This window comes from Haliotis rubra, unplaced genomic scaffold (genome assembly GCF_003918875.1).
Source record: "Haliotis rubra isolate DU_JTF1 unplaced genomic scaffold, ASM391887v1 Scf449, whole genome shotgun sequence".
NCBI lineage: Eukaryota > Metazoa > Mollusca > Gastropoda > Lepetellida > Haliotidae > Haliotis > Haliotis rubra.
Genome location: NW_025767134.1, coordinates 560216 through 585781, shown reverse-complemented (window position 1 = coordinate 585781; position 25566 = coordinate 560216). Strand labels below are relative to the sequence as shown.

At 41.3% G+C, this 25566-nt stretch overlaps 1 protein-coding gene across 2 annotated transcripts in view; it reads left to right on the top strand.

The window, feature by feature from the left end:
- The first annotated feature begins 7326 nt into the window (after positions 1–7326).
- LOC124289746 (orexin receptor type 2-like) overlaps positions 7327–25566 on the top strand; it is a 44211-nt gene continuing 25971 nt past the window's right edge. The window contains exon 1 of one of the 2 annotated variants that reach the window (XM_046726391.1): positions 7327–9015. In XM_046726391.1, coding sequence (XP_046582347.1) covers positions 8635–9015 — 381 coding nt within the window. In that variant the 5' untranslated portion in view covers positions 7327–8634. The remainder of the gene's footprint in view (positions 9016–25566) is intronic. The other variant, XM_046726392.1, reaches the window with a different exon arrangement.

Genomic DNA, 25566 nt, shown 5'->3' with positions numbered 1-25566 from the left:
TCAACCCATAGCTTAGTCCTGACATGTCAGGTAAACAACGTTTCGCCTGTGGTTGTAACGGGATCAGGTGGACACACTGTATGACAATGATAACATCGGAAAGACGCTCTGATCTCTGGTAAGCTTGAGCCTTGAGAAAGCATATTGTTACATTTTTGTACAAGGGTCGTTTCGAATGTCGGCAGAAGAGTTGTACCAGAAGAATTGCAAGTGAAGGTATAGCGACCAAGAGTACGACCTAATTACGCGTGAAATTGTAATGCATCTTAGCAAAATAATGTGTTATATCAATTTATCATCGATACTGTTTAGTAATATAAAATTAGAACTGCTGGTTGTAATAGACGCAGAATAAAAGTATTGTATATGTAAAATGATACACTGTGGTGCCGTTGTACAAAGTCTGACTGACTGACTGAGTTTTGGTTTTACGCCGCTTTTAGCAATATTCCAGCAACATCACGGCGGGGGGGACACCAGAAATGGGCTTCACACATTGTACCCATGTGGGGATTCGAACCCAGGTCTTCGGCGTGACAAGCCAACGCTTTAACCATTAGGCTACCCCACCTAATTTGTAATTGTACAAAGTGATCTAATTAATGTGACCGTACTCCCATACCTTAACGTTGACTAAGGTTGTCTTAACGTTATTGTGTATTGTACAACAGCACCCATGTCTGTATCACCTGTGGCTATGGCTGTTTGTGACACGAATGCAGTGTTTGTCATAAGCGCGTTACGTGATGGGAGGAGATTGTAGGGAGCATAAACCCGCTGAATTGTGGGAGGCTGCCCTTATATCGACACAGTGGGACCGACACAGTTGACGCTATCTCTTCCGGCCACTTGTAACTATGGAAGTGTTGATCCAGGCACATGGGTGTTCCTCACTGCAAGGTGGTATGTCACTTGGATGTTCCTGGTACGTAATGACATACCAAACTGATAACGGATGTTTGTACATGTATATCATTGATGTATAAAAATGCTTGTAGTCCTTAGTTCTTTTCTCTCCGTAATGGGCAGCAATTTTTCAACTTCAAGATTCTGACGTGATGTCATTCATCAAAGACATCATTTGGAATCACCACAAACCAGGTTTTGTTGAATTAGACTAGAGCACTTCCGCTTCGTTCATCAGAGACAGGTTTACAGGATTATGAGTATGCCATTGTTCTAATTCTGGCATGAGGTTGAATAGATTTGTTGGGGAGCGTCAGCAGTTCACAATACGCTATTAGTCCCCCCCCCACCCCGTTTCAGTTTAGGAAACTCGTGCATCACGGAGAAGGAATCGACACAGATGTCACTGGATGATCTTCCATGGCGATATCAGTAGATGAAAACTGAGTGACTGCAAATCACGTGTCCTACAGACCTGTATTAGATGTTCCATTTAAGTTTAATTGATGCACCAGGGATATGAGTGAGTATGGTTGTACGCCGCTTTTAACAATATTCCAGTAATAGCATGATGATATCTGGGGACACCAGAATTGGGCTTCACACAATGTACCCATATGGGCAATCGACCGCAGTTCTTCAGCGCGAGGAGCGGACGCTTTAACCATTAGGCCACCGCACCGCCCCTCAGTGTATATGAATCCACTTCGATTACCTGATGAAGGATAACACAGATGAAAAACTGATGTAGGCCCATATAGGATCATTTAGTGTTCACGAAACACCCATTTTTTACTGAATGTGGAAAATGTAATGGTTCAGCAATTACCGACTACACGACTTCATGAAGATATAAATACATATAAAATGTAAATGTCAAATTTACATACGAACCGTCATAATGGGAATATATGTTCTGGGACAATGGCGGTCCTGCCAACATTAATTGACGTCTCTGACACCACCCACAGTAAGACTGCTAGCATTAACAATGATGTATAGTAAATGAACCTGGCAGTATACTATTCTCATGTCACAGACCCAGTGTCACGATCTGGAACATGACACAAATTATATGTCCGAGCTAGACCTTAAGTAGAGTGGGTTTCATGCCGTTCAGCACACACAGAGTCTGGTAATGCCACAACGAGCCAGCAAAGACCGTGGGTGTTGTTCTGTGCCATAAGTGGATCACTACTGGTATTACGTATTGTGTATATGTTAGAATCACTTTTCCTTGCACTTAGTACATTCGCAGCAACGTCAAAACACGTGTGAATCAGATCGATGGCCACACAACACGCCCTTCCACTTTGTTTCTCGTTACTAGCATTTGAAGAAACACTTTCAGCTCAGCACGTCCCAAATAACACACCGTCGCCTTTATCGGCACATACCAACGATATGCATTACATGTTTGAATTACTCTTTTTATATAAAGATTTCGTATAGCGACGATAACAAAGGTTCTTCCGGTTATTAAAAGGCAATTGTCCTGGAAACATTGTGTATAAGTCGGTCAATGGAACTAAAATGGAATATTATCATATCTATTTATTTCAGTAATATGTAACTCAGGCTTCCAATTTGTACAATGGTCCAGTAAACTGGTAGTTTATCTCATGCGATTAAGTCCGTTTTAACGTATTGTTAAAGGATGGGAGAAATGAACACACCAACTCATGGGCTGATTAATGTCAATAAACAGATTGTTATTACAAATACGTTAATATTTCACTGTCATTACAGTAAATTATGGCACATAACTCAGACAATGATCTTTATGAGGTTTCGTGAGTGCCATTGAATGGTTTATCAGAAAGGCTAATAGACATGTTTATAATGCTAACTGAATTCCAAGGACATAATTAAGATGTTACTAGTTGATTACATGCCCAAAACCCCGAACCAGACGTTAAGGTGAGATTTATAAACACACCAAACTGTAAGACAATTCGGGGCAGTGGCGTAGCATAATGATTAAAACGTCCAATCGTTACGATGAAGTCCCAGGTTCGATTCTCCATTTAAGTGTGTCTGCTGTGATATTCCTGGAATATTGCTAAAACCTGCGTAAGACCAAACTCACTCACTGTAAGACAATTCCAACATTCATTTGAGCATTTAGGATCCCTTTAATGTTACAATATTGTCTTCATGATGACGTTTACTTTCTTCTGAAGAGCCGAGTCGGTGGAGCGTGGAGGAGAATCGAATACTCTGGAGTACAGGGTGCCGGCATACAAAGCAACCTTCGCGCTACCACAGTAGTAAGTCTATACTTCAGTGTGGGACGAAGGACCACCTGGTCTTCCTATTGAGCTACAAACGGCTGAGATGATCTATTGCAATGGTGGCCTTTATGAAATCCTGGAATTGCTCACAGGTCCGACGATTGTGTGTCTGTCAAAGTCTGTATGTGTCAAGTATGTATTCGCGATGAGTACAATCGACAATCGTGCTTCTAGCAATAAACATTTTTCAGTTTGATGAAATCCATTAGCAGGGTAACGATGCATGTTCAGTCACATTTTGTGTTCAGGAATATGCAAAGGCTTTCGATATCGAGGTGCATACAAACGGAATAAGTGTGTAAAGCGACAGTTGACTGACTGTTTGTTGTACTGCAGGAGGCATCTGTAAATCTAGGATCCATAAAGACTGAGTACTTTTATATTTGTACAATAAAAAGTAGAGTGTTGTTTTATACAAAACGGATAACGCTTAGCAGTGTTTCTTTTAAAACGCCTTAGTATTTGTGTTTGATGTTACACCACAAGATAGGAAAATATAATATTTTATGTCTCGTCAGGATGAAAACTCCAGCGGGTTAAGCGAATTAGGATCAGGTTTGTTCGTTTGGAACATCCACTTGTAGACGATGATAGTAAGCATGTGATTGTACTCATGTAATAAGGGAGTGAGTGAGTGAGTGAGTTTAGTTTTACGCCGCACTCAGCAATATTCCAGAGGTCTGTAAATAATTGAGTCTGGACCAGACAATCCAGTGATCAACAGCTTGAGCATCGCTCTGCGCAGTTGGGAACCGATGACATATGTCAACCAAGTCAGCGAGCCTGACCATGTAATAGTGAGTGAGTGAGTGAGTTTGGTTTTACGCCGCTTTTAGCAATATTCCAGCAACATCACGGCGGGGGACACCGGAAATGAGCTTCACACAATGTACCCATTTGGGATATCGAACCCGGGTCTTCGGCGTGACGAGCGAACGCTTTAACCACTAGGCTACCCCACCGCCCCGACCATCTAATAAGGGAAACATATTGTATGTGACTGTAATACGTGTATAGGCAGCGGTGCCCGTCCTAACAGTTAACTGTAAGGCGATGAAGGTGTAGCACCAGTTGTCTCTGCAACTCACATCCTCCCACGTTTTTGGATAATCTATACGTACAGACAACGTGTTCTGTCTGTCTGGCTTTACCTTTTCAGGTTACATCATCTAGTGAGAGGCATAAGTTACAAATATACCTTTACAGATACTTCTAAAATCATCTGGTGACACAAAGTAGTTATGTCATCGCACGAAATGTCACTGTTTATTGTTGTGTTGGTCCCTCATTATGTTACTGTTATAATATTTTGTTGAGAACGAAGGTCATCGTGCTCGCACATCAATCACTTGATTGTCTGATCTATACTTGATTATGTACAGGTCGTCGACATATTGCTGAGAGCAGCGTTAAACTACAAAGAGCAATTCGAGTATCGGAATAGTTCTACCAGTGATTTAAAGGGAAGTGGATCCTGGTTTACTCAACATAAAAGCGTTCGCTCGTCACGCCGAAGACCAAAGTTCGATTCCCCACATGGGTATAATGTGTGAAGCCCATTTCTGGTGTCCCCCGCCGTGATGTTGCTGGAATATTTCTAAAGGCGGCGTAAAACCAAACTCACTCACTCACTTAAAAAACGACGTGTAGATAATCGAATGTGGTCCCCGCTAAACAGTCAACTATGCTATAAGCAACGGCAAGCATGGGATTATGGGAGCCTACGTGCTCGCGTTATGGTGTGAGTAGCATATTCTGTATATTCCATGTTACTTACAACATGCCACGTTGAGTTCAGCCAATTCTAAACATACCACTATCAAAAGCTTCTCATTCTGGACAGATTCCAGGACAAGGCTGATCTGCAGTTGGCGAGCCATGTTGAAAATGGGACTAAATTGGGTGAGGAAATAATTAAACACGGACAGAATTAGATGGAAGGTCTCTCCCTCGCTGTTTTTGTATGCATTGCTTCACTGTCTGTCGACGTATGTCATACGCTAACAGATCGGTTTCCAAAACTATGAGCGAATTCTAACTCTGCTGTCAGTATTTCACTTCAACGCAAAGACCCAAATGAAGACATGAGGAACGTCCACCCCCTTCAGCATGGTCTCCGGCGGATAAGGATTAGAACGTCTGCAAATCTAAGATTCGAAGCACGACCAGTTGACTATGGACAAAGCTGCTGCCGTTATCTTATAGCACAGACCCATGAGTGCCCCTTAGGCCAAATACGCATAATACATGTTGCTCTGACATAATGGCCGGGAGCGGTGTTAACAGTTTAATTTAATCCAACATTCTCATGTTATTGAACACGTGTGGTGCCATAAATAGTTATTTGACCAGTAGATGAAGGGGTTTAAGATGTCTGGCCGCAGGTAATGATAGTGGTGTTCAATTTCACAAGCATCTGTAGTACGTTAGTGCACATTAGATAGTTTTGGTTGTCTATCTTCGTAAATATATTCTCTCGTGTATTTGAACTAACAAGATCTGTAATTTTACAGCTTCGGGCGTTTCCCAGTTCCGTACATTTTCCAGATCCGTACACCTTTTAGTTCCATACATTTCCCAGCTCCGTGCGTTTCCCCGCTCCGTACATTTCCCAGCTCCGTACACCTTTTAGTTGCATACGTTTCTCAGCTCCGTGCGTTTCCTAGTTCTGTGCATTTCCCAGCTCCGTACACCTTATAATTCCATACATTTCCCAGCTCCGTACTTTTACAGCTCCGTGCGTTTCCCAGCTCCGTACATTTCCCAGCTCCGTAAACCTTTTACTTCCATACAATTCCCAGCTCCGTACTTTTACAGCTCCGTGCGTTTCCCAGTTCCGTGCATTTCCCAGCTCCGTACACCTTTTAACTCCATACATTGCCAAGCTCCGTACTTTTACAGCTCCGTGCGTTTCCTAGTTATGTGCATTTCCCAGCTCCGTACACCTTATAATTGCATACATTTATCAGCTCCGTACTTTTATAGCTCTGTGCGTTTCCCAGTGCGGTGTATTTCCCAGCTCCGTACACCTTTTAATTCCTTACATTTCTCAGCTCCGTACTTTTACAGCTCCGTGCGTTTCCCAGTTCCATACATTTCCCAGCTCCGTACACCTTTTAATCCCATACATTTCCCAGCTCCGTACTTTTACAGCTCCGTGCGTTTCCCAGTTCCGTGCATTTCCCAGCAACCTACACCTAACTCCTTACATTGCCCAGCTCCGTTCCCATCTGTTATCATTGGTTCGAATCCCGTTGCCCCCCGACTACGTCTATCGGGTCTATACCCGTACTCGCATGTCATCAAATTGATATCCTTGTAAGACAAGCATCACTTTGGACGTTCCTCCCGAACTAAGCTCGGAAGTGGTTACTGGAATATTTACAAAGCGGCATTACATAACACTCACATCTATCCCTGTAAACCTGCCATCTCCAACACTAAATGTCGTTTTGATCTCAGCCGGAGCCTACATGAAAATATAATAACCTAAACCTGATTAATTATGCTGTTATTATTACACATCCCAGTATGTACTAGTAATCACCTAACGAGAAGGCAAGGCTGGCAGTTATCTGACTACTTAATTGAACAGCCACCCATTGTGCATTAAATACAATATCGGTTTCTACTCAGCTAGTTGGAAGCTTGCGGTTGAGAAATATCAGCCAGTTCAAGATGCGTAAACCGCCCTCGTGTCCTGTAGACAAAGAATTCCCCAAACTATACATAATGAATTCTCCCCAAACAGTGTTGTCTTTCATTGTAAATGAATCTACTCACACATAGTGAACTCGCCGGTAGTTTGTGTATCGTGACAACGTGTTCCAGCTGATACTGATGTTATGCCATAACACATCATCCAACATGTTATGTTAATCCTTATCAGAACACACCACACGTATAGTTATTATTAAATGTAAGACTACTACAAGGATTAATTGATTCTGTACTTGTTTAATATGATAACAGTGGTCTGACAGGTTCTTGTATGTGTGTATGTTAAATCATCTTACATTTTGTATTCATTGTCTGAGTGACACAGGCCAGGGTAATCTTGTGGGAGATGATCCCGTCTAATCCCGGTCCGAGGCCCACGAGTTAGTGAAGTGCTCGTACAGTTGTTGTCCTGTTGCAGTACTTCCCGCAATCACGGCGTGTCTACCACCACTCGCTACCAGCTCAGATCGTCTCGCCGGCCGGCAACACGTCAGCGCACACACAGTCGCTTCATTTGCGGGCTGCAGCGTTCGCGAGTCCCAACATAGCTGAGAGCCCAGCACACAATCCAGGCGACAGGATATTCCAGTGTTCAGAGACGGCCGAGGATCCGACAAAAGTTCCTGATTTCAAGGATTAAGTATCTTTGTCTACGCTTCAGGAGCTAATGGGATAATTAAGCCGGAAATATAAACCCACTCGTCTGTGCATTTCGGAGTTGTTGAAACAATATTTCTTCACTGTTGTGTGGGATAGCAGCAGCATGTGGGTTGTTGACGACGACATTTAATGAGCAGTTGTGTACCACCACGTGCAGGAAGAGGTTGTAGTGTCCTGTGTCCTACTGCTCAAACAGGGAATTCGAGCAGTATGTTTGCAATGAAAATTGGTTTCCATAGAGAAACTTTTCATTGGTATCACAGTTAGTTCAGAACATTCATAAAGTGTTAAAGTTTATGAATTTAAATCTTTTGCTAGAGTTGTGAAACTTTAATTCGTCAGTCCTTCAATGTAACGTCGTTGCCCATAAGCCAACGTAAAAGTATTTGTATCAGGTTCATTATTAATCGTTAACTTCTGACCAGTCATGTACCGCGGCGTCAAAAGCGCATTATAATTCACATAACGTTTGGAGATACAAGGCGGTGGCTGCTAACAAAGCAATTGGCACTGTGGAAGGAACATGGTGCAGAATCCTTCTCGCTGACATCCTTGCTTGGGTTACGTCCAACAGGTGCGGCATTCTATCAGTGTAAAGTTGCGATCGTGCAGGGAATTTACTAACCAGCGTCAATATTATTTCTAACTACAGAAACAGCGGAACTGAATGACTTAACATGTTAACCTGAGCGCAAGGCTTACTTGGGCTTGACAAATACGTTAACTGCTCACGAGGCGCTAAGCTTTAAAAGTTGGACTTCCAGCCGAGAATGTATCGTCACAATCACCTGGAGCTACAGGGGCGTGTCTTGGTGCAGTATAGGCAAAGTACCATACACGCGTGGGGTTGCTGAAGTTGAAATATCTCTGCATCTCAATGTTCTGTTCTCTTCCTCTTGGTCTTCAACTCCTGTGGACCTATTTGGATGTCTGGTAGTGTTCATGTCCTCGGTGGTTTTCTCACCTGAAGACGTATTTTGGTCTGTCGAACAGCCTTCGGATATGTGGATGTAAAATCTGTTTATTAAAGGGGTTTTAATTGAAAGTTTACAACATGGAGGATCCACCACGTGTTTTGAACCGCAGTGACTGTAAGTACTACGACCCACAGGAAGGCCCTATCCAACAGTGTTACACGTCAGACGAACACCTACTGGCCAGTATATATGAGTATATTACTCCCCAACCCCATGAATGGGTTTTCACTGTCCTCTACGCCCTGGTATTTGTGTTCGGTATCACCGGGAACTTCCTGGTTTGCTACGCTGTATGGCGTAATCATCAACTACGGACCACCACAAACTTTTTCCTTGTGAATCTGGCTGTAGCCGATTTTCTAGTGATGATGTTTTGCTTGCCACCATCCTATGCACAGACCCTGTTTGAAACTTGGTTCCTGGGACTTGCCATGTGCAAGATAATAGAATACTACCAGGTACGTCATTTTCTCATTATTGTACATGTATGTATGTGTATGAAACATATTCCACTGCATCACCTGTCTATGATAACATTGTCCCAACAATGTATCAATTAATAACAGCCTCCATATGTGCTTAACAGTAGCATTGCTACGTGAATTGAAATTAACGTGTTTTTATTACATGTACGGTTATAATAAATGATCTGCCATTTCAGATCTAATGAATTAGTCATACTTGACATTATATATATATATGAAACCATGTCCGATAATGACAACCATGCTATGACAATGACGCAAGTTCAACATGTGTTCGTTTTAATTGCTGCCAACTGCATTTCATACGGTTGTCATTAGCATTTCTCTCACATAATCTAGAGTATCACAGTCATGTGTCCTATTGTGTAATCCATCATGTATTGAACTCTGTAACTGCACATAATATAGAAACTAATCAGTTACTTACATTCATTGTCCGGTGTTTCAGCTACAGGCATTAGCTATTCAACCGTACATTCCATAGAAACATAATGGGTTTTTTTACTTTTGGCGTGAGACACTTACAGTTGCAGTGTCGCTTGATGGTATGTAATGATTGAGACGTGGTACACACATATGTATCTGATATCGACTGTCTTCATATGATGGAAACATTCTACGTCACAAACAAACATTTGTCACATTTGGGAAAAAACATTTGGTGTGTACGTACGGAGTAATACAAAACATGCTTTTCGAATCTTTTCCATTGAAATACCATACTGCAGTTAAACATGAATAGCCCCCTCAGAAAAAGACTCCTAACAGAAAATGTTCGTCAATGCGGGAATGACAGGAATGGGTTAGGGATGGGTTAGGCAACAAACAAACACCTACTCTTTATGAAAATTGTGAAAGTCGTAGGGGGCTTTTCTCGCAAACACCTAATACCATCACTCATTTATAGCGATCCACTCATATAACTTTCATCACTGTTTTCGATATGATGGTTTTAATGGAATCTGTAAATTGCAATCTACTCTGAGTCTGAGACTAAAACTGGATGCAGTTTTAACCCTGAACGTTTTAAACACGTGTGTTTGTCAGAGGTTGTAACAACCATTATATTACCGACTGTTATGAAAAACTACATCCATTTAAGCACCACAGGAAAAGAGAATAGAAACGGAAACAGAAAACTATAAATATACTTTTGAAGTGAGTGGATGGAGTTTGTATTTAAGTTCCCGTCAGAGTCTGGAGTCATCACGCAAAAGTCTCATAAGTCCTTGCTCACATTAACCAGCACCGCGTGCATACACTATACTCATAGCAACTGCCGATTCTTATGAATAACCAATGGCTATGTTTTAGCCACCCACTGCTATGTTCGTCTAACGTTCAACATATATACGGAATTGGGTATCAATATGTAAATACCTCATAGTCACAGAAATAACGTACTGGGAACTTAATGTGAATCCATTTCGACATAACAGAGAAGTGATAAATGAAAAGGCAGTATATTAAGGATTGAAGTGCAGATAATCCATCAGCATTCGCTTTATATGATACAATTTAAAACCCAGTAGCAGATGTCAGTGTTGAGATTGCACATGTTTGAGAGTTTAGTTGATACGTTCTAAATCTGGCATCTATTATAATTAATTTTCAGTGGTAGTAATGGTAGATAATTATCCATCTCCCTTAATGATAGTATTCCGACCAGGTCATTGTCAAACGGATACAAGTAACAATCGACGGCGGTATGCATTTCAGACAACCTCTCACGGATACGTTGTGAGTTTGGCTCAACGCCGGTTTGCACAGTACTCCGGTAATATCACAGCGTGTCGTCTATATGTGTGAGGAAAGCACACTATATTCAGCTTCAGCGTTGAAAGTGTTACACTTTCGGCATGCCGCACGTTCAAAGTGAACATCCACTTACTTATCAAAGTTTGCAGCGTTCTGCTTCCATGGGCGACCGATTTAGCATCTGCAGGCTCCAGCTATTAATCTGAGCACTGCGATGCTACATTTATATAAGTCTTCACTGCTGTGGTGGGACCATATTTAGGCTGATTATTCTGAACCCTCATATAATTATCTTTTTTCTGTTGGAAGAATTCCGTTTTACGACGAACCTGATCGCGTTCTTGGCACGATGACATCGTCTCACTGTAGTTCGAAGCTGTGGGGTTCGCATTGCAGCACGTGCGCTGTAGCGTTGGGGACAGCTGGTGGGGAGGGGTAGTGATGACTGAAGATGTGGAGACTCAGTCTTTGAATCGAATCATTATAACTCTACGGTAGATTGGTTTCTTGAGTTTACAAGCATACACGGTTTATGATGTAAGGATAACAAATATAGCATGTGTGTTGCCATCCCAGCTGGGGTTCCCAGAACAGGCTTTACCACGTGTTTATGGTAGGTTACTTTCGTAACCGGTTTTACGATTGTGTTTGTGCTTGGCTTGTCATCGTTTGTGTGAAGGCCTGACACAATCACTCACTCTATGTGATACTTGGGGATTCCGGTAATATGAGTTGATTCCTTGATAAAAGTTATGATCCTGCCCCTTTCCCCATGTACACTGTACAGTTTTATGTACAGTACTAATTTACCTATCCGTAATAGAATTGTTGAACTGCTGAACGACATAGTTCATCGTAATTTATCAACAAATGTAGGCGTCGGAATGTTAAGACACAAGGGCCTTTGTCAAAATTGTCTCTTTAAGCTGACGTGCGTAACATACCACACATAGTTACTACTGGTCTGGAGGCGTCAAACCCAACTCACTCACTAACTGACTTAAAGAACAGCTAACATCCACATGTATGTGATCTCTCATCTTGAAACAAGCTTTGATGTATATGTCATTGCGGACCACCGATTTCAGCAAATCCCACACGGAGTTTGAATATTAAAGGACAGTGTGCTAACCACTTGGAATAACCACCCTCTGATCCTGGTGTGAGTTATCTATCCGGGGGACTAGTTTCCCAGGTCTGGTCGTAGCAATTAGAGTGTCGCTTCCATTCCCTGTCACAAATGTCACCTCCCCGTGAACATTTCGATTAATCAATATCCATAGCCTGCAGATCAATACCCATTTCTTCTCTCCATGTGTGGAGAAGCATAAGTCAAATTTATCTATCGCTTTCCAAAGACTTGCAGGATTTAACGTTAACGTATATATCTATGTATTGATATTCGTATCACACAAATTGATTTTCGTTCACATCCTTCAGGCTATTCGTGTTAATCAAGATGTGATTGTAGCATACAGTCATGGGTTAGCGCAGTGACTGTTTATTGGGTCGTACGACGCTAGGGTAACTACAGGTGTAAATGGCTTGCGTAGTTTCAGAATCCATGTATCATTTAAAAACGATGAGTTTTGAGCTTAAAATAATTGTATTTGACGAAACCCTTTTTGTGATCATAAATATCCCTGCTAAAAGCAGTGTGCTTTGCATGATTCCAGTTTTATCACAAGCGTGTGATTCGACGTGTTGGCAGCGTTCTTCTGGTGAGCCAGATGCCGGGTCTTGTTAAATGGTATTTCGGATGGTGTGGAGCAGAACACTGGATGCCTTGGAAATCAAGTTTAGTTCATTTTTACGAGCTGTGGACATTATGATTCAAAATTCTTGAGTTGGATGCCGAGAGAAATTAAATGGTATTGAGGATGCCAAGAGGAAAGGGGGTTGGCACCCTCGTGGATTAATCATTATCAAATAGGACCGCTGCCTTCATAGTGATTACGATAAACGTTACAATATGGTATTTAATGTTACCGTGCCTGGCTTTCAGCATTAAGGATATAACATGGTGTGTCGACTCAAGAGTTCGTAATCAGTGAGTCGGGGGCATTCGTGTGAAAACAGCGGCTTTTCACCTCAGTGGGCGTATACTATAAAAAGGACTTGTTTAAGCACACCAACTCACACTCACATACAGAGGAAACAGAACGTTGAACAAAGTTGTATTTATTGTATATATTTGGCCAGTGTCTCCTGTCCTGCCAATTGCAAACATTTGGTACACGACCCATCATTGTCGACGTAGTCGGTGGGTACGTCCGTCGCAGACGCCGCGGCAAGTCGTGCATGTCTGTAGGTTCCTGCAGGTAATCATGGCTGGGTGGCTGGGATCCCGTTGTGTTTGCTTTAATCTGTATGCGGAACTATTACATAATTTAGTGCAAACCCACGTACACGTCGAGCTACGTCCTCTGTTGTTACAATATTTTAACCCGCATTGGGGATTGAGTCCGGTCCGGTCTGCTTATAATTCAAGGAGACTTAGCTGCCTGTTTGCCGAATAGATTTAGCAGACAAAGGAGATAGTATTGCCCCGCACGTCAGAAATATATTCAATAATTAGTACTTATATTTATTTTTAGAGCACACTATTGATGATGTGTCCACAGAAAAGCGATGGAAGAAATCAATATGATGAGAAAGGAAATATTTTAAAGCCATGAGCGACTGACTTGATGGTGAACATGACTTTTCGTGATGAAATGCACTCCTTTACACGGGTGTGACACACGGCCTTCTTGTAATGATACTGAAATAAATATTTCGGTATGAAAATATATGTATCCTTGCTCTGAATGTACAGTTCGCCATCCCGACACAAATACGTTAATCGGAGGAATATCATAATTGCTCACAATTACATATATTCCATGAGAAAAGAGTACATATAGTAATCAAGTAATATCCTAAACAAACAAGTTCTTATATTCTTCGGAGATATGTTTAGGGAATAGTGTGTTCAGTCGTGACTACAAAAACTATAGACACATATTTATGATCCGTACGATATTTTGATTAATGACGTGGCGACATTTGTAATGTCTTGTATTTGACAAGTTAGTTCTTGGTCGGTGGTGAAAGAATGCATATAGCTGTAATCATTGTCGGTATTGTAACATGCAGCTGGTAGTGAAAGTCAAATCGACGTGACACATTCAACAGCCACGCTTACACACCATGTTCCGTTAATGTTCAGTTAACCGCTGAAGTGAAGGAACGTATGGGTACGTGCTGCAGTCTTCTGATCCCGACCCTCTTCTGAAAATGCTTTTTTGGAATCCTTAACGAGATACATAATGGGACGAGTTACTGCCTACCATATGACCGACCGAGCACCAGCTTAATTCTGATGTCTACCACATCTAATCATGTATGCCTTGTCACCGGTTTGGACTATTTCTCAAGCGTTTCATCCTACAGGCTCAGAGACTCTGAAGCTTCTTGCACTTGATTTAACATCCTATATTTGTCACGGGCCAACTGTTTCATTATATCGCATCTCTGAGTTGATATGGCATATATGAAAACTACATTGGTGGTCGCTACATTTCACCTGACCCCGGACTTTTTAATAATTTTATTATCAACCTAATATCCTCCCAATCAATCAATTCATCACGGTGTTGTTGTTTCCATGAATGTCTTAATCGATGTCAGTTCCTGGATGAGCTGTACTGGCCTAACGGCAGGTTCCCACGGTCGCACGTTTCGAGCCGATTGGCAACTTAGTGGAGAGGATTTACCGGATTATCTGATTATCCAAGCACATAATTCCCCGTCACTAGAGAACTCCTCAATTTGTAATCCTTGAGCGATAAGAAATCACATTTGAGAATTCCATTTCTATAAACGACATTAGAGGTTTTCAAACCACGGAGTAGGAACCTCATTATTTTCTCGACTACTTTTTATCAGGAATCCGTAAGAGAAGATTAAAATTCTAGGAATTGGTTACCTCGACACGCAGGCACATACACATCTGGACATGTCGCGGGATGGAACTGGCCTTATATTCACGATGCCCTCTTCTACTGCTGTGATATCTAAAAACGTCCGTTCACAATGCATCTATTTTCCCCAACTGATTCTGCATGCATAGCCCTCGTTTAACCCGACCACACAGGGAACCTATTTCAGTGATGTCTGCCCCTTTATCGTGCTTAGACGTACAGTACAGTAACTAATACATGAGCGTTGTGAATCCGCTTCAAAATATGTACTTAATAAGATCCTCCTAAAACCCGATTTCTGTTAATGATATGAATCTGAGTCCGTGAGTTACATTTACAACATGTTAGATTGATTGTAGAGGGATTTTCCAGAAAGCAACCTCCTCGTCACGTGAATCCAAGGCGGTTGGAACAGGTTTTCAGTTTTAACGCAGTTCAACAGCTGCCTGCCTGCAAAGCTTCAAATAACCTGCAGCGTATAAATAGACGCTTACAATCACATAGACAAGCGGCACAGAAAATGCAAACATGTAATTACTCTCGACCAGAAGAGCATGTGTTTATTCAATTGGAGGCATCATCATTTCATCTGGACCTCCAAAAGGCATCGAGAGAGAGAGAGAGGGAGAGGAGAGAGAGAGAGGAGAGAGAGAGAGAGAGAGAGAGAGAGAGAGACACAGACAGAGACACACACAGAGAGAGAGAGACACAGACACTCACTCACGCAGGGGATGATGGGGTGTGGTTGATTTTTATGGAGAAACATGTACAATGTGAATGTCTCCCCAAAAAGGTGATGTACAACGTGAGTTCCCCGCCCCCACCCTTCTGTATGTCATGTACAAAACCAATGTTATATTTCATACAAAAGTGCTGATCCCCAACCCCAAACCCCTTCCTTTCCCAGTGCATGTGTACAAAATGGGTGACGCCCCTTAAAATCATCCTCACTGCCCCCCTCCCCCTAGCCATAAATTATGACCGCCGTGATGTTGCTGGAATATTGCTAAAAGCGGCGTAAAACCAAACTCAGTCAGCATAAATTATGAACGGTCCCTTAGGAATTGTCAATGGATGCAAATGTGGCATATTGCATACTCCAATAGTGGTAATATTATAACGATTTAGAACCCATCACCCACGATATATATTTAAAAGAGGTATGACTCTTTAGGACATTGTGGAGCAGGATCCCAATTGTTTTCTTGAAATATTTCCACTGAACTGCAGTTTCACAAAATCTCAATGCCTTCTACAATATTGTATCTTGATTGATGAGTATTTTCGACCACAATAGGTGCAGAGCCCAGCCTTGTCGTGACAGTCATCGTTAACAACTGGAAAACGTTCTCTGTAGCCAGTGCAACAGGGACCACTGCAAATTTTATTTTCAAAGTCATGCATTTCTGTCAATAACCCTAAAAACCTCAGATATTTCTGGCTCCTGTTCTAAGACAATATCAAAATGTTATCTGGGTTTGGTCACGAAGATTTCCACATCCTGTCTGATTTCTGTATTATGTGCATGCAGTTTGTTGATCTCAGGGGTTTGCTACTAATAACAGCTATGTCACTGTGACATTATTGCAACTTTGAAGTGATTTTATTTCACTTACACACGCTTGGCTTGGGTCCCCAGTCACAGCAGCGAGGGCAGAAGTTTGGGCTACATCAAAAAGAGCAATTAACAACTTCTTGTTGAATAGGACAAATGATTTTTGCATGCAACAAATTTTCACAAGCAGCCCTCGTGTTATTGTAGGTAGTTAATTTTACGTCTTTTTAAAAATTTTCGGAATGAGCAGGATTGATTATTACCAAAAGAAACTGAAAGTTATTTATAACTTATTTACCAAAGAGACATTTAAAGAGAGAGAGAGAGAGAGAGAGAGAGAGAGAGAGAGAGAGAGAGAGAGAGAGAGAGAGAGAGAGAGAGAGAGAGAGAGAGAGAGAGAGAGAGAGACAGACACACATACACACACACACACACACACGGAGCTGTGATAGAGCTAACATTAGCTGATTGGCCTCCTCGATTCGATCTCCCCTGGTATAATAAATATATTGATAATTTACTGAAAACACAACAGAGAGAATGTTTCATAAACAAACTGGAGTGCACTGTGCATCAAACACCACCCCACCCCACACCCCTCCTTATCAGGCATGCCTCTGTTGTATGTTGAAACTGGAAGTGTGGAATGCACCATCCTCACAGTATATCTTTATGTGAGGAATAGGAGTCACGTCTTGATACACCACATGATGTGTATACTCCTTTTGCTACCTGTGATGCCGATGTTTTATCTACCTCCGGCAGTACAGCCAAGATAAGTTGTGTCATGCATCATCACAAATACATTGACTACTTTCCTGGAACCACAGGAGGTATCCATGAACTAAACACGTGTTCTTTACTGGAAAGTCTGAAGGGAAACAGGGATGACGATGTAATCTCTAGGAGTGTCAATAGCAGATTAAGTGATATTTCTATATTAGTATTTCTACGTGAAACGAGTGATGGAATTATCAATGCATCACAAGTTGTCCAGGGTCCGGTGGCGCCACATGTAAATCAAAGTAACTACGCTACGCTATCAACAAAGAGACGTCATACATTGAAAACCACAAATTCATGTTGTCAGAAGTGACGTTCACATGTGTTGGACGTCAGACACTAATCTGACGCTCTTGCTAATTCCTGAACACGTTCACGGTCTGATGACTCAAGGACATTGTGAACTTTATGGGTTTGAAAAACTGAAGATAATTGTATCGACATCAGCGGGTTTCATACTCGGATAAACACACTATTTTCATAATGTCCCTTTTTCTACAAAACCAGTTAATTAACTGGTATAATGCAACACGGTGTATGCGATAAGACATTGTGACGTTAATTAGTATTACGTCGAAGGCTGTGTATGTATCAATGCTATAATATGTATTGCAGTAGGTTCCAATCTGCTTCACATTTTTATTTATTTGCTCATATTTACCTGTATGAATACAAAATCTCTTTATTACATTTTATGACAGCTCGTATGATCACCACGAGACGATTGCCAGGTGGGGCCATATGTAGATCAACAGATTGTTATTAATAAATGTGGTTTGACAGAATTCATTTGATGTAGCGATCATTCGTTCACTGTTTTATTAGTTTCGTTGTCCTTATTCCAATATTCAGGTGACACAGCTGTGTTATATTATTTACGCATTACGAAATTTGAAGTCGAGAATCGCACTTTGTATATGGGCGATGCGAGCCAGCAGTCTGGAGTATTATTTTAGAAGATCAATATCCAAAGCATTACATATCAGGGTTAAACAAAAGTCAAAACGCTTTTTTTTCACAAATGTACAATGAATTCGAAGCTACAATTTGTTCCTTATCTTTTCTGAATTCCTACAGACACATAACAGTTTGAATTTTGTACAATTTACTTTCGTCGAATCATTTCAGATGCATGATAGAATTACTGCCAGGTAAATTCAAGACACAGGCGCCAGAGTAGAATGTCTTGAATATCTGCAGGAACAGATTCCGGGCACAAACACAAAAACAGTGACAGGCTAAGAGAAGCCTTGATTTCACTAACATGTTAAAGATCTTAGCGTGATCATGACGTATTGACTCAGATGAAATTGCTCTTTCATTTTCTATTAAATGTTCACACTAAAGCATCGATTGAGAATGTTTTGGTAGTAAAATTAATCACCCAAAGGACATCAAGGCGTATGTTGAGCTCCATACAGAACACTGGCACTTACCTCTTCACAACGAGAGACAAGACGTCGTGAAGCACGCGATGTGAGAAGTTAAACAAGCCATGAAACATGTGATCACAGCTTGGCGAGATGGATGGACAATTCGCTTCTAGGTCTCCCACACAATAAACATCGAAAGCGTGTTCCGTCTTATCGTACCTTTTGTGTTTGTAAATTCACTTGAACACAAGTAGATTCAATAGCTCTGCCATCACCATTACGTGTATTTTATATAAGATCTTTTGTGTGCGGCTTCGCTAATATAGTGTTTTGGCAGTTTTGGGCACTCATTTGTGAGAAAACATTCCACCATTAATATCCAACTGGTTTCCGTGCAAACCGATGGATGTTAATGTAGAAGAATAAGATGAGATAAAATAATGATTTATTATCTCTTTACTGAGGTATTATGTGGCAGGAACAGCCCCGTCACGTCATTACCTGTGACAGTTCAAACCGTCTATGCGCATATTAGACACCAAGTGTTCCTTTCTTAACACGAACTTGCGCTGGTGATCCTACGCTATAATTAACAAAAACGTCAGCAACTCAGATGCTGGTGTGCAAATATTCAATCTACTGAACACAACGAGCATTTTCCTGACAGCCAAACTCATCTTCTTGATTTCCTATCTGTAAGACCCGAGGTGTTATACGCCTTAGACGCTTACATGTACCATTTTGGTGAAACGCACGAGCATTAGCATTGCACTGACAAATCAGCTGTATTTAAGACTGACTGACTGAGTTTTGGTTTTACGCCGCTTTTAGCAATATTCCAGCAACATCACGGCGGGGGACACCAGAAATGGGTTTCACACATTGTACCCATGTGGGGATTCGAACCCGGGTCTTCGGCGTGACGAGCGAACGCTTTAACCACTAGGCTACCCCACCGCCCCCTGTATTTAAGAGGAACACCAGACGTGGTGCAGGTTTTGGATTCTTACCATTTTGGTGGCACCCAGAAACGGGGGTATGGCGCTTACAAATCTGTTTGAGGCTGCAGAAAAGTCATATGTGAAACATGTCTCAGACGCTTAGCACTAACCACTAGCACAAAGGTTTGGTGTCGACAATCACGAAACTTAACCAAGAGGATCTGGAATTCGAATCCGCGATGAGATATTTCTGGTAGGCCTACACAGAAAATTGTATCGTTTAAACAAATATCCCACCCGAATCCTCCAGCTGGGAAGTTCATCGTGTCTTAATTTTACAGAAACATATCAGAGGCTCGGGCACATTCTGAATGACACATTTTAGCCATGTCAGCATAACTATGTACATTCCAATTGCTCGTTAAGCCCCCATTTTCATGCAACGCCTACAGTTTTACTAAATCCTTTCTCTTATAAACTGGGGCGGTGGGGTAGCCTAGTGGTTAAAGCGTTCGGTCGTCACGCCGAAGACCCGGGTTCGAATCCCCACATTGGTACATTGTGTGAAGCTCATTTCTGGTTTCCCCCGTCGTGATATTACTGGAATATTGCTAAAAGCGGTGTAAAACAAAACTCACTCACTCACTCTTATAAACTAATAACCCATTTCACGCATGTTTGAAGAGGTGAACGTGTGCACGATGTACTGAATTGCGAACTTTCTTCGGGTGTCTATTGATCATTATCAATGCCGTCGTGAAAGGCTGCATAGTGAACTGGTCATCTAAAGGATTATTACATCTCCTCCTTGTCGTGTAGTAACTATTACCCTTTACGTGCAATCCTCATTGTGTTGTCAACATGATGCAGCGTAATGATAGCAACCCCAGTCACGATGTCGGCAGCAGGAACAAAAATGTCGTAATTTGTCTGAGGTCTTTACATTGTAAATCTTTAGCGTAAAATTATGTCAAAGAAAAATAGCGATTTTAGAAATTTGAAATGGCTGAGCAGCTTGAAATGCTAGATAATTACCGTATAATGCCTCTAAGGACAGCAGAGTTACTTTGATTTACGAGTCAACATCCTCAGCACACAACAGCCAAGTTGATCATTACCTGACTTCACTCGCTTTAGGTGGGTGCAATTAATTAAATGTAAAAGGCCCAAGCTATCATCCACGATAAAGCTTAAAAAGTTAACTAAAATGTTCGATTTTAAACGGCCAATGTGTTGGTGACTTGCTGAAATGGTTTCTTTGCCATCATCCTATTCTTAAAATATGGCATTAGTTTGTCTTTTTATTTCCGACGGTTGACATTTCAGGGTTTTCCACTGAGATGTGTGACTATTAATCTTGGAGCTATCTATATATGTACATGTATGTGTACACTTTTTTTGCACAAAATATAGATCGGATATATTTCGTGCATTGATCTTCGCTACCTTGACCTCACCTTAAGGTTAAAATATTCCGGACTGACAGGTAGACAAAGTTAAGAAATGAACAACGTCAAATCCTTTTCCACACCAATAGGAAATCTCTGCTAACAGCAGCGTCGATTGAACAATTCCACCATATCATCAACATGTTTATGAATCACTATCACGCAGTCATACCCGGTGTTGGCGAAATGGTGAGCGTATCCTGTTCCACTCGTCAGAAACAAATGCAAAACTTAGTCGACTGTTCACCTGACATAACACGGGAACTTTCTACAAGTAAAAATAGGGACTGGTTGCATCGGCCAGATAATTCACACTGCTTGTCAACCGGTGGATTGAGTGTATATTAGAGGCAGGTCTGGCAACAACTATGCTGACATTCTTCAGTGCTGCATGGTATAAATAGTCATGTCTTTCAAAAGTCTGTCGCATATGTCTGGCTGAAACGTCTGTCTGATGTATTTCCAACGTCTGCCTCATGTATGTATTTCAAACGTCTGTCTGAAATGTCTATCTGATGTATTTTAAACGTTTGCCTGATGAACTTAAAATGTCTGTGCAATGTATTTCTAACGTCTGTGTGATGTATTTCCAACGTCTGTCTAAATGTCTGTCTGATGTATTTCTAACGTCTGTGTGATGTATTTCTAACGTCTGTGTGATGTATTTCCAACGTCTGTGTGATGTATTTCCAACGTCTGTGTGATGTATTTCCAACGTCTGTGTGATGTATTTCTAACGTCTGTGTGATGTATTTCTAACGTCTGTGTGATGTATTTCCAACGTCTGTGTGATGTATTTCCAACGTCTGTGTGATGTATTTCCAACGTCTGTGTGATGTATTTCTAATGTCTGTGTGATGTATTTCCAACGTCTGTCTAAATGTCTGTGTGATGTATTTCCAACGTCTGTGTGATGTATTTCTAACGTCTGTGTGATGTATTTCCAACGTCTGTCTAAATGTCTGTCTGATGTATTTCCAACGTCTGTCTAAATGTCTGTCTGATGTATTTCCAACGTCTGTCTGGTGTATTTCCAACGTCAAAGTTCTCATACACAGATAATGATACTTGAATTTCTTGTTGTACGGAGGTCAAAGTATTTCGGCTAAATTCATAAAAAAAACCTTTAGTGCTGAGAATCAAAGAATGCCCAAGTGAGTATTAACGTGAATATGGTTTTGCGGCGCCTGTTCTGGCAATACAACGGCGTGGGAAACCAGACATTGTATCCATATGGGGAACCCAGCCAGGGACCGGTGTGACGAGTCGTTCCTCCAACTCCACTTAGTGCAAAGTAACGTACGGGCTGACTGCATCGTTCGCAAAGGCGCTACTGGGAGTACAAACCAGTTTGATAGTATCGGCAATTGTCGAATGAAACGAAATCGAGATGAACCTGTAAACGTCAATCAGAAATAAGTTCATATTCTGAATGTTGATAAACCTGATATGTTGATAGCCTTTTCTACGGCAACATGTGGGCAGTTTTCGTGGCGAAGTCGAGTGTCAGATACGCGAGGTCGGTCATATTCACATGTGAATACACACAGGTACAATAATTGCTAAATTTACTTAACGTATCTTGTTTTGTAAGTGAATGAAAGTTTACTTGTCGCGTAACTTATTTATGACCTATATTCATCAGTTTGTATTCGGGTCTTGCTGCGACCCTCTAAATAATCAATAGCACCGTTCAGACTGAACATTTCTCAAAACTATTCTGTCAAAACACGCAGTGTATGGATCGCATTCCTAGTAGTGGCAGTTGCAGCGTCGTACATCACCATTAGGCGTCGTCCATCACGTCCCTGAGACTCCCACCACGCGCCCGCAGTCTGTGTCGTTGTTTATAGACACGCCAGTGTGGACTGCTGTTCATTCAAAAGAGTTGGCTCTAGGTTAGGTAGTCTGTAGAAATCGAAACTAAAATCTAAAGAGATTGTGAAATAATTACCATTAGAGTTGAGGGAGCATATATCGTAAACTGTGTTTCAATTCAGAAAATGTCATGCGGATTGGCAAGTGAAACCTGAAAAAGGGTTATATCCGCACACTAAACCTGGGAACAAAACGGAACAAAAACAGCAGCATAATATATACACAGGAAGCTAACGACTTCAATACACTCATAAAATGAGATTGCATTCATAGTTTTTATTGAATATGGGATGCTTTGATCAGATGATGGTTCTATAGTAAGAAGGTTGTCTTGAAAGCTTTAAATAGTTATCCATTAAAACGAGCATAATATAAACTTTCAATCCACTCTTGAAGTTGAAATGTCTATGCTTTTTCTATATCAATACTTAAAGAATTACATGTATTATACATGCTGTCGTCTTTTTTTGTAGTCAAATCTCCATTTCAACTGATTCGCCATCTATTCATAATTCTCCTTTGTCAATGTCTGGTATTGGCGCCATCCTTGCTGCACATATGACGTACGGAATCCCTGTATGATTTGTTTGCTACTATAACATATGTAAGTAGTTTTATCTTTACGTATTAAACATTCCAACTATGCTATTGGCCTTCATGTGGAACCACGCAAACCGGCTGATATCATAAAGTTTTTATATCAATATATCTGCTAAAACCAGAAACTAATGGTACCAAAGGCAAGCGTTCAGGAATCACTCTCATTTAGGGATTGCACCGTGTGTTCGTGAATAGGTGTCGAGATTCTGCCGCAACACTCTCACGAGTGAGTGAGTGAGTGAGTTTAGTTTTACGCCGCACTCAGCAATATTCCGCTATTATGGCGGCGGTCTGTAAATAATCGAGTCTGCACCAGACAATCCAGTGATCAACAACATGAGCATCGATCTGCGCAATTGGGAAACGATGACATGTGTCAACCAAGTCAGCGAGCCTGACCACCCGATCCCGTTAGTCGCCTCTTACGACAAGCAGGGGTTACTGAGAGACAATATTCTAACCCGGACCTTTACGGGTCACTCTCACTAACACATGGGGAGGCAAATATCGTTTTCATGAGAAAAACAACCCCACGAAAATAAATGGTGCGAGTAAAGATAGAGAATTGTATCTTTTCTGTCAGTTTGGAAATGTCTACCAAAACACTTTATTAAGGCCTTGAATGTTGAAGTCGTGATCAAACAACACATTTTTGTTGTGATAAATTCCTTACAAAAGGGTTTAATAGCCAGGTGTACATGTTTTGTACACTGTTGCGCAGCTCACTCACTCACTCAATATCAGGTTACAGCAACACATAGAGTTAAGTGTTCATCGTTTGTGCGATAGAAACTACGTATTATGTATTACCCAAGCCAAGATGCAATCAATAAGTTTCGCTCTCCATTTGACGTTATTATAATTAACTCAGTTCTTTCCCTCTTACTTTATACAGACTGGAAAATCTCGCCATCAATGAACTACTTCTTATCGCGATCTTTTATTCTGCTAAATTTCAATACTCCTTTAGTCACTTTCTTTACAAGTTAAGCATCCTTCAAAATTGTACCATTCCTTATCTTTCAGTCTGGCGATAACGACTTAATTACTCTCATCTTATCTTATATCGCTTCTGTCAAACCAATGTCCGCTCGCATCATATTGCTGTGTTACACTAGGATCCAGCATGTATGATCACCAGACGATGTCCAGCTATCTCAGGAAGTGTCCATTCCCTTGACTGACCATGATGACGACAAGTGTCAATTTGAAAGACAATGGTGGTTCATCAACTACATTTACGTGTCCACGAACACAGTGTCTGGGCACCACAGTTCCCGATCATTGCCCTGTCGATGACGTTGTTACCGCAGACGTCTGCATCGCCATGCCCTTCTCTCGTGCGTCTTCACGCTACTTGTGCAACTCACTCGTCTCAGACTAATTGGTACTGTTTATTGGTTTATACTATGTAAAACCATATATATTTGCAATATGTGTGGGTTGAAGCGTTCATATTCAAGAAACACCGTATCATGTTACGGGAAGGATTAATCATTTGTCAGACGCATACAATAGTGTGAGTGATAACTGTCTGATATATGAACACGTGCAGCGCGAATGAACGTATGATCAGATGGCAGATTTTAATCCATATTTCTTTAGCTGACACAAGGTTCTAGATTATCCTGCATTTTTAGTCTAAGATGTTAGGTGTCGCTTTTCGGTTGTGCCGACAGACGCTTTGATTTGCCGAAACTTTGTCTATTCTTTCCTTATTTTCGTCACTATATGGCTGAAACATTGCCGAGGTGACGTTAAATTTTAACCCACTCACTCACTTCTTCAAAAACCACCACGCGACCACCTTAGCATCAGAAACAGGCATGAACAAAGTCAGCGATGTTTACCTTATTGTTAATATGGAAAGCAAATAAGGTGAGATCGAACTCCATATTCAGTCGTCAAAAGAAGTTCGAGCTTAGATTTGAAACAGATAAAAAGTGCGAGAAGATCAAAGTAGGTTTTGCAATATCGCCATCCACTGATGTGTACGTTTCGGCTCACATTGAAATAGCTGTAAGATATCCATATTAATTAGTGTCGTAGGGTGACTCCTAATCCAGCTGAATACATATTACGGATATCGCTGACGGTAATACAAGACTGGAGTAACGTGAAATAAGCTCTCGGTCGAAGCACATCATATAAACAGTGCCCATCACCGTAATATGTGCTTATTGCTTGCTCATTGGATTGAATATCGTTTTAAGTTATTCGGAT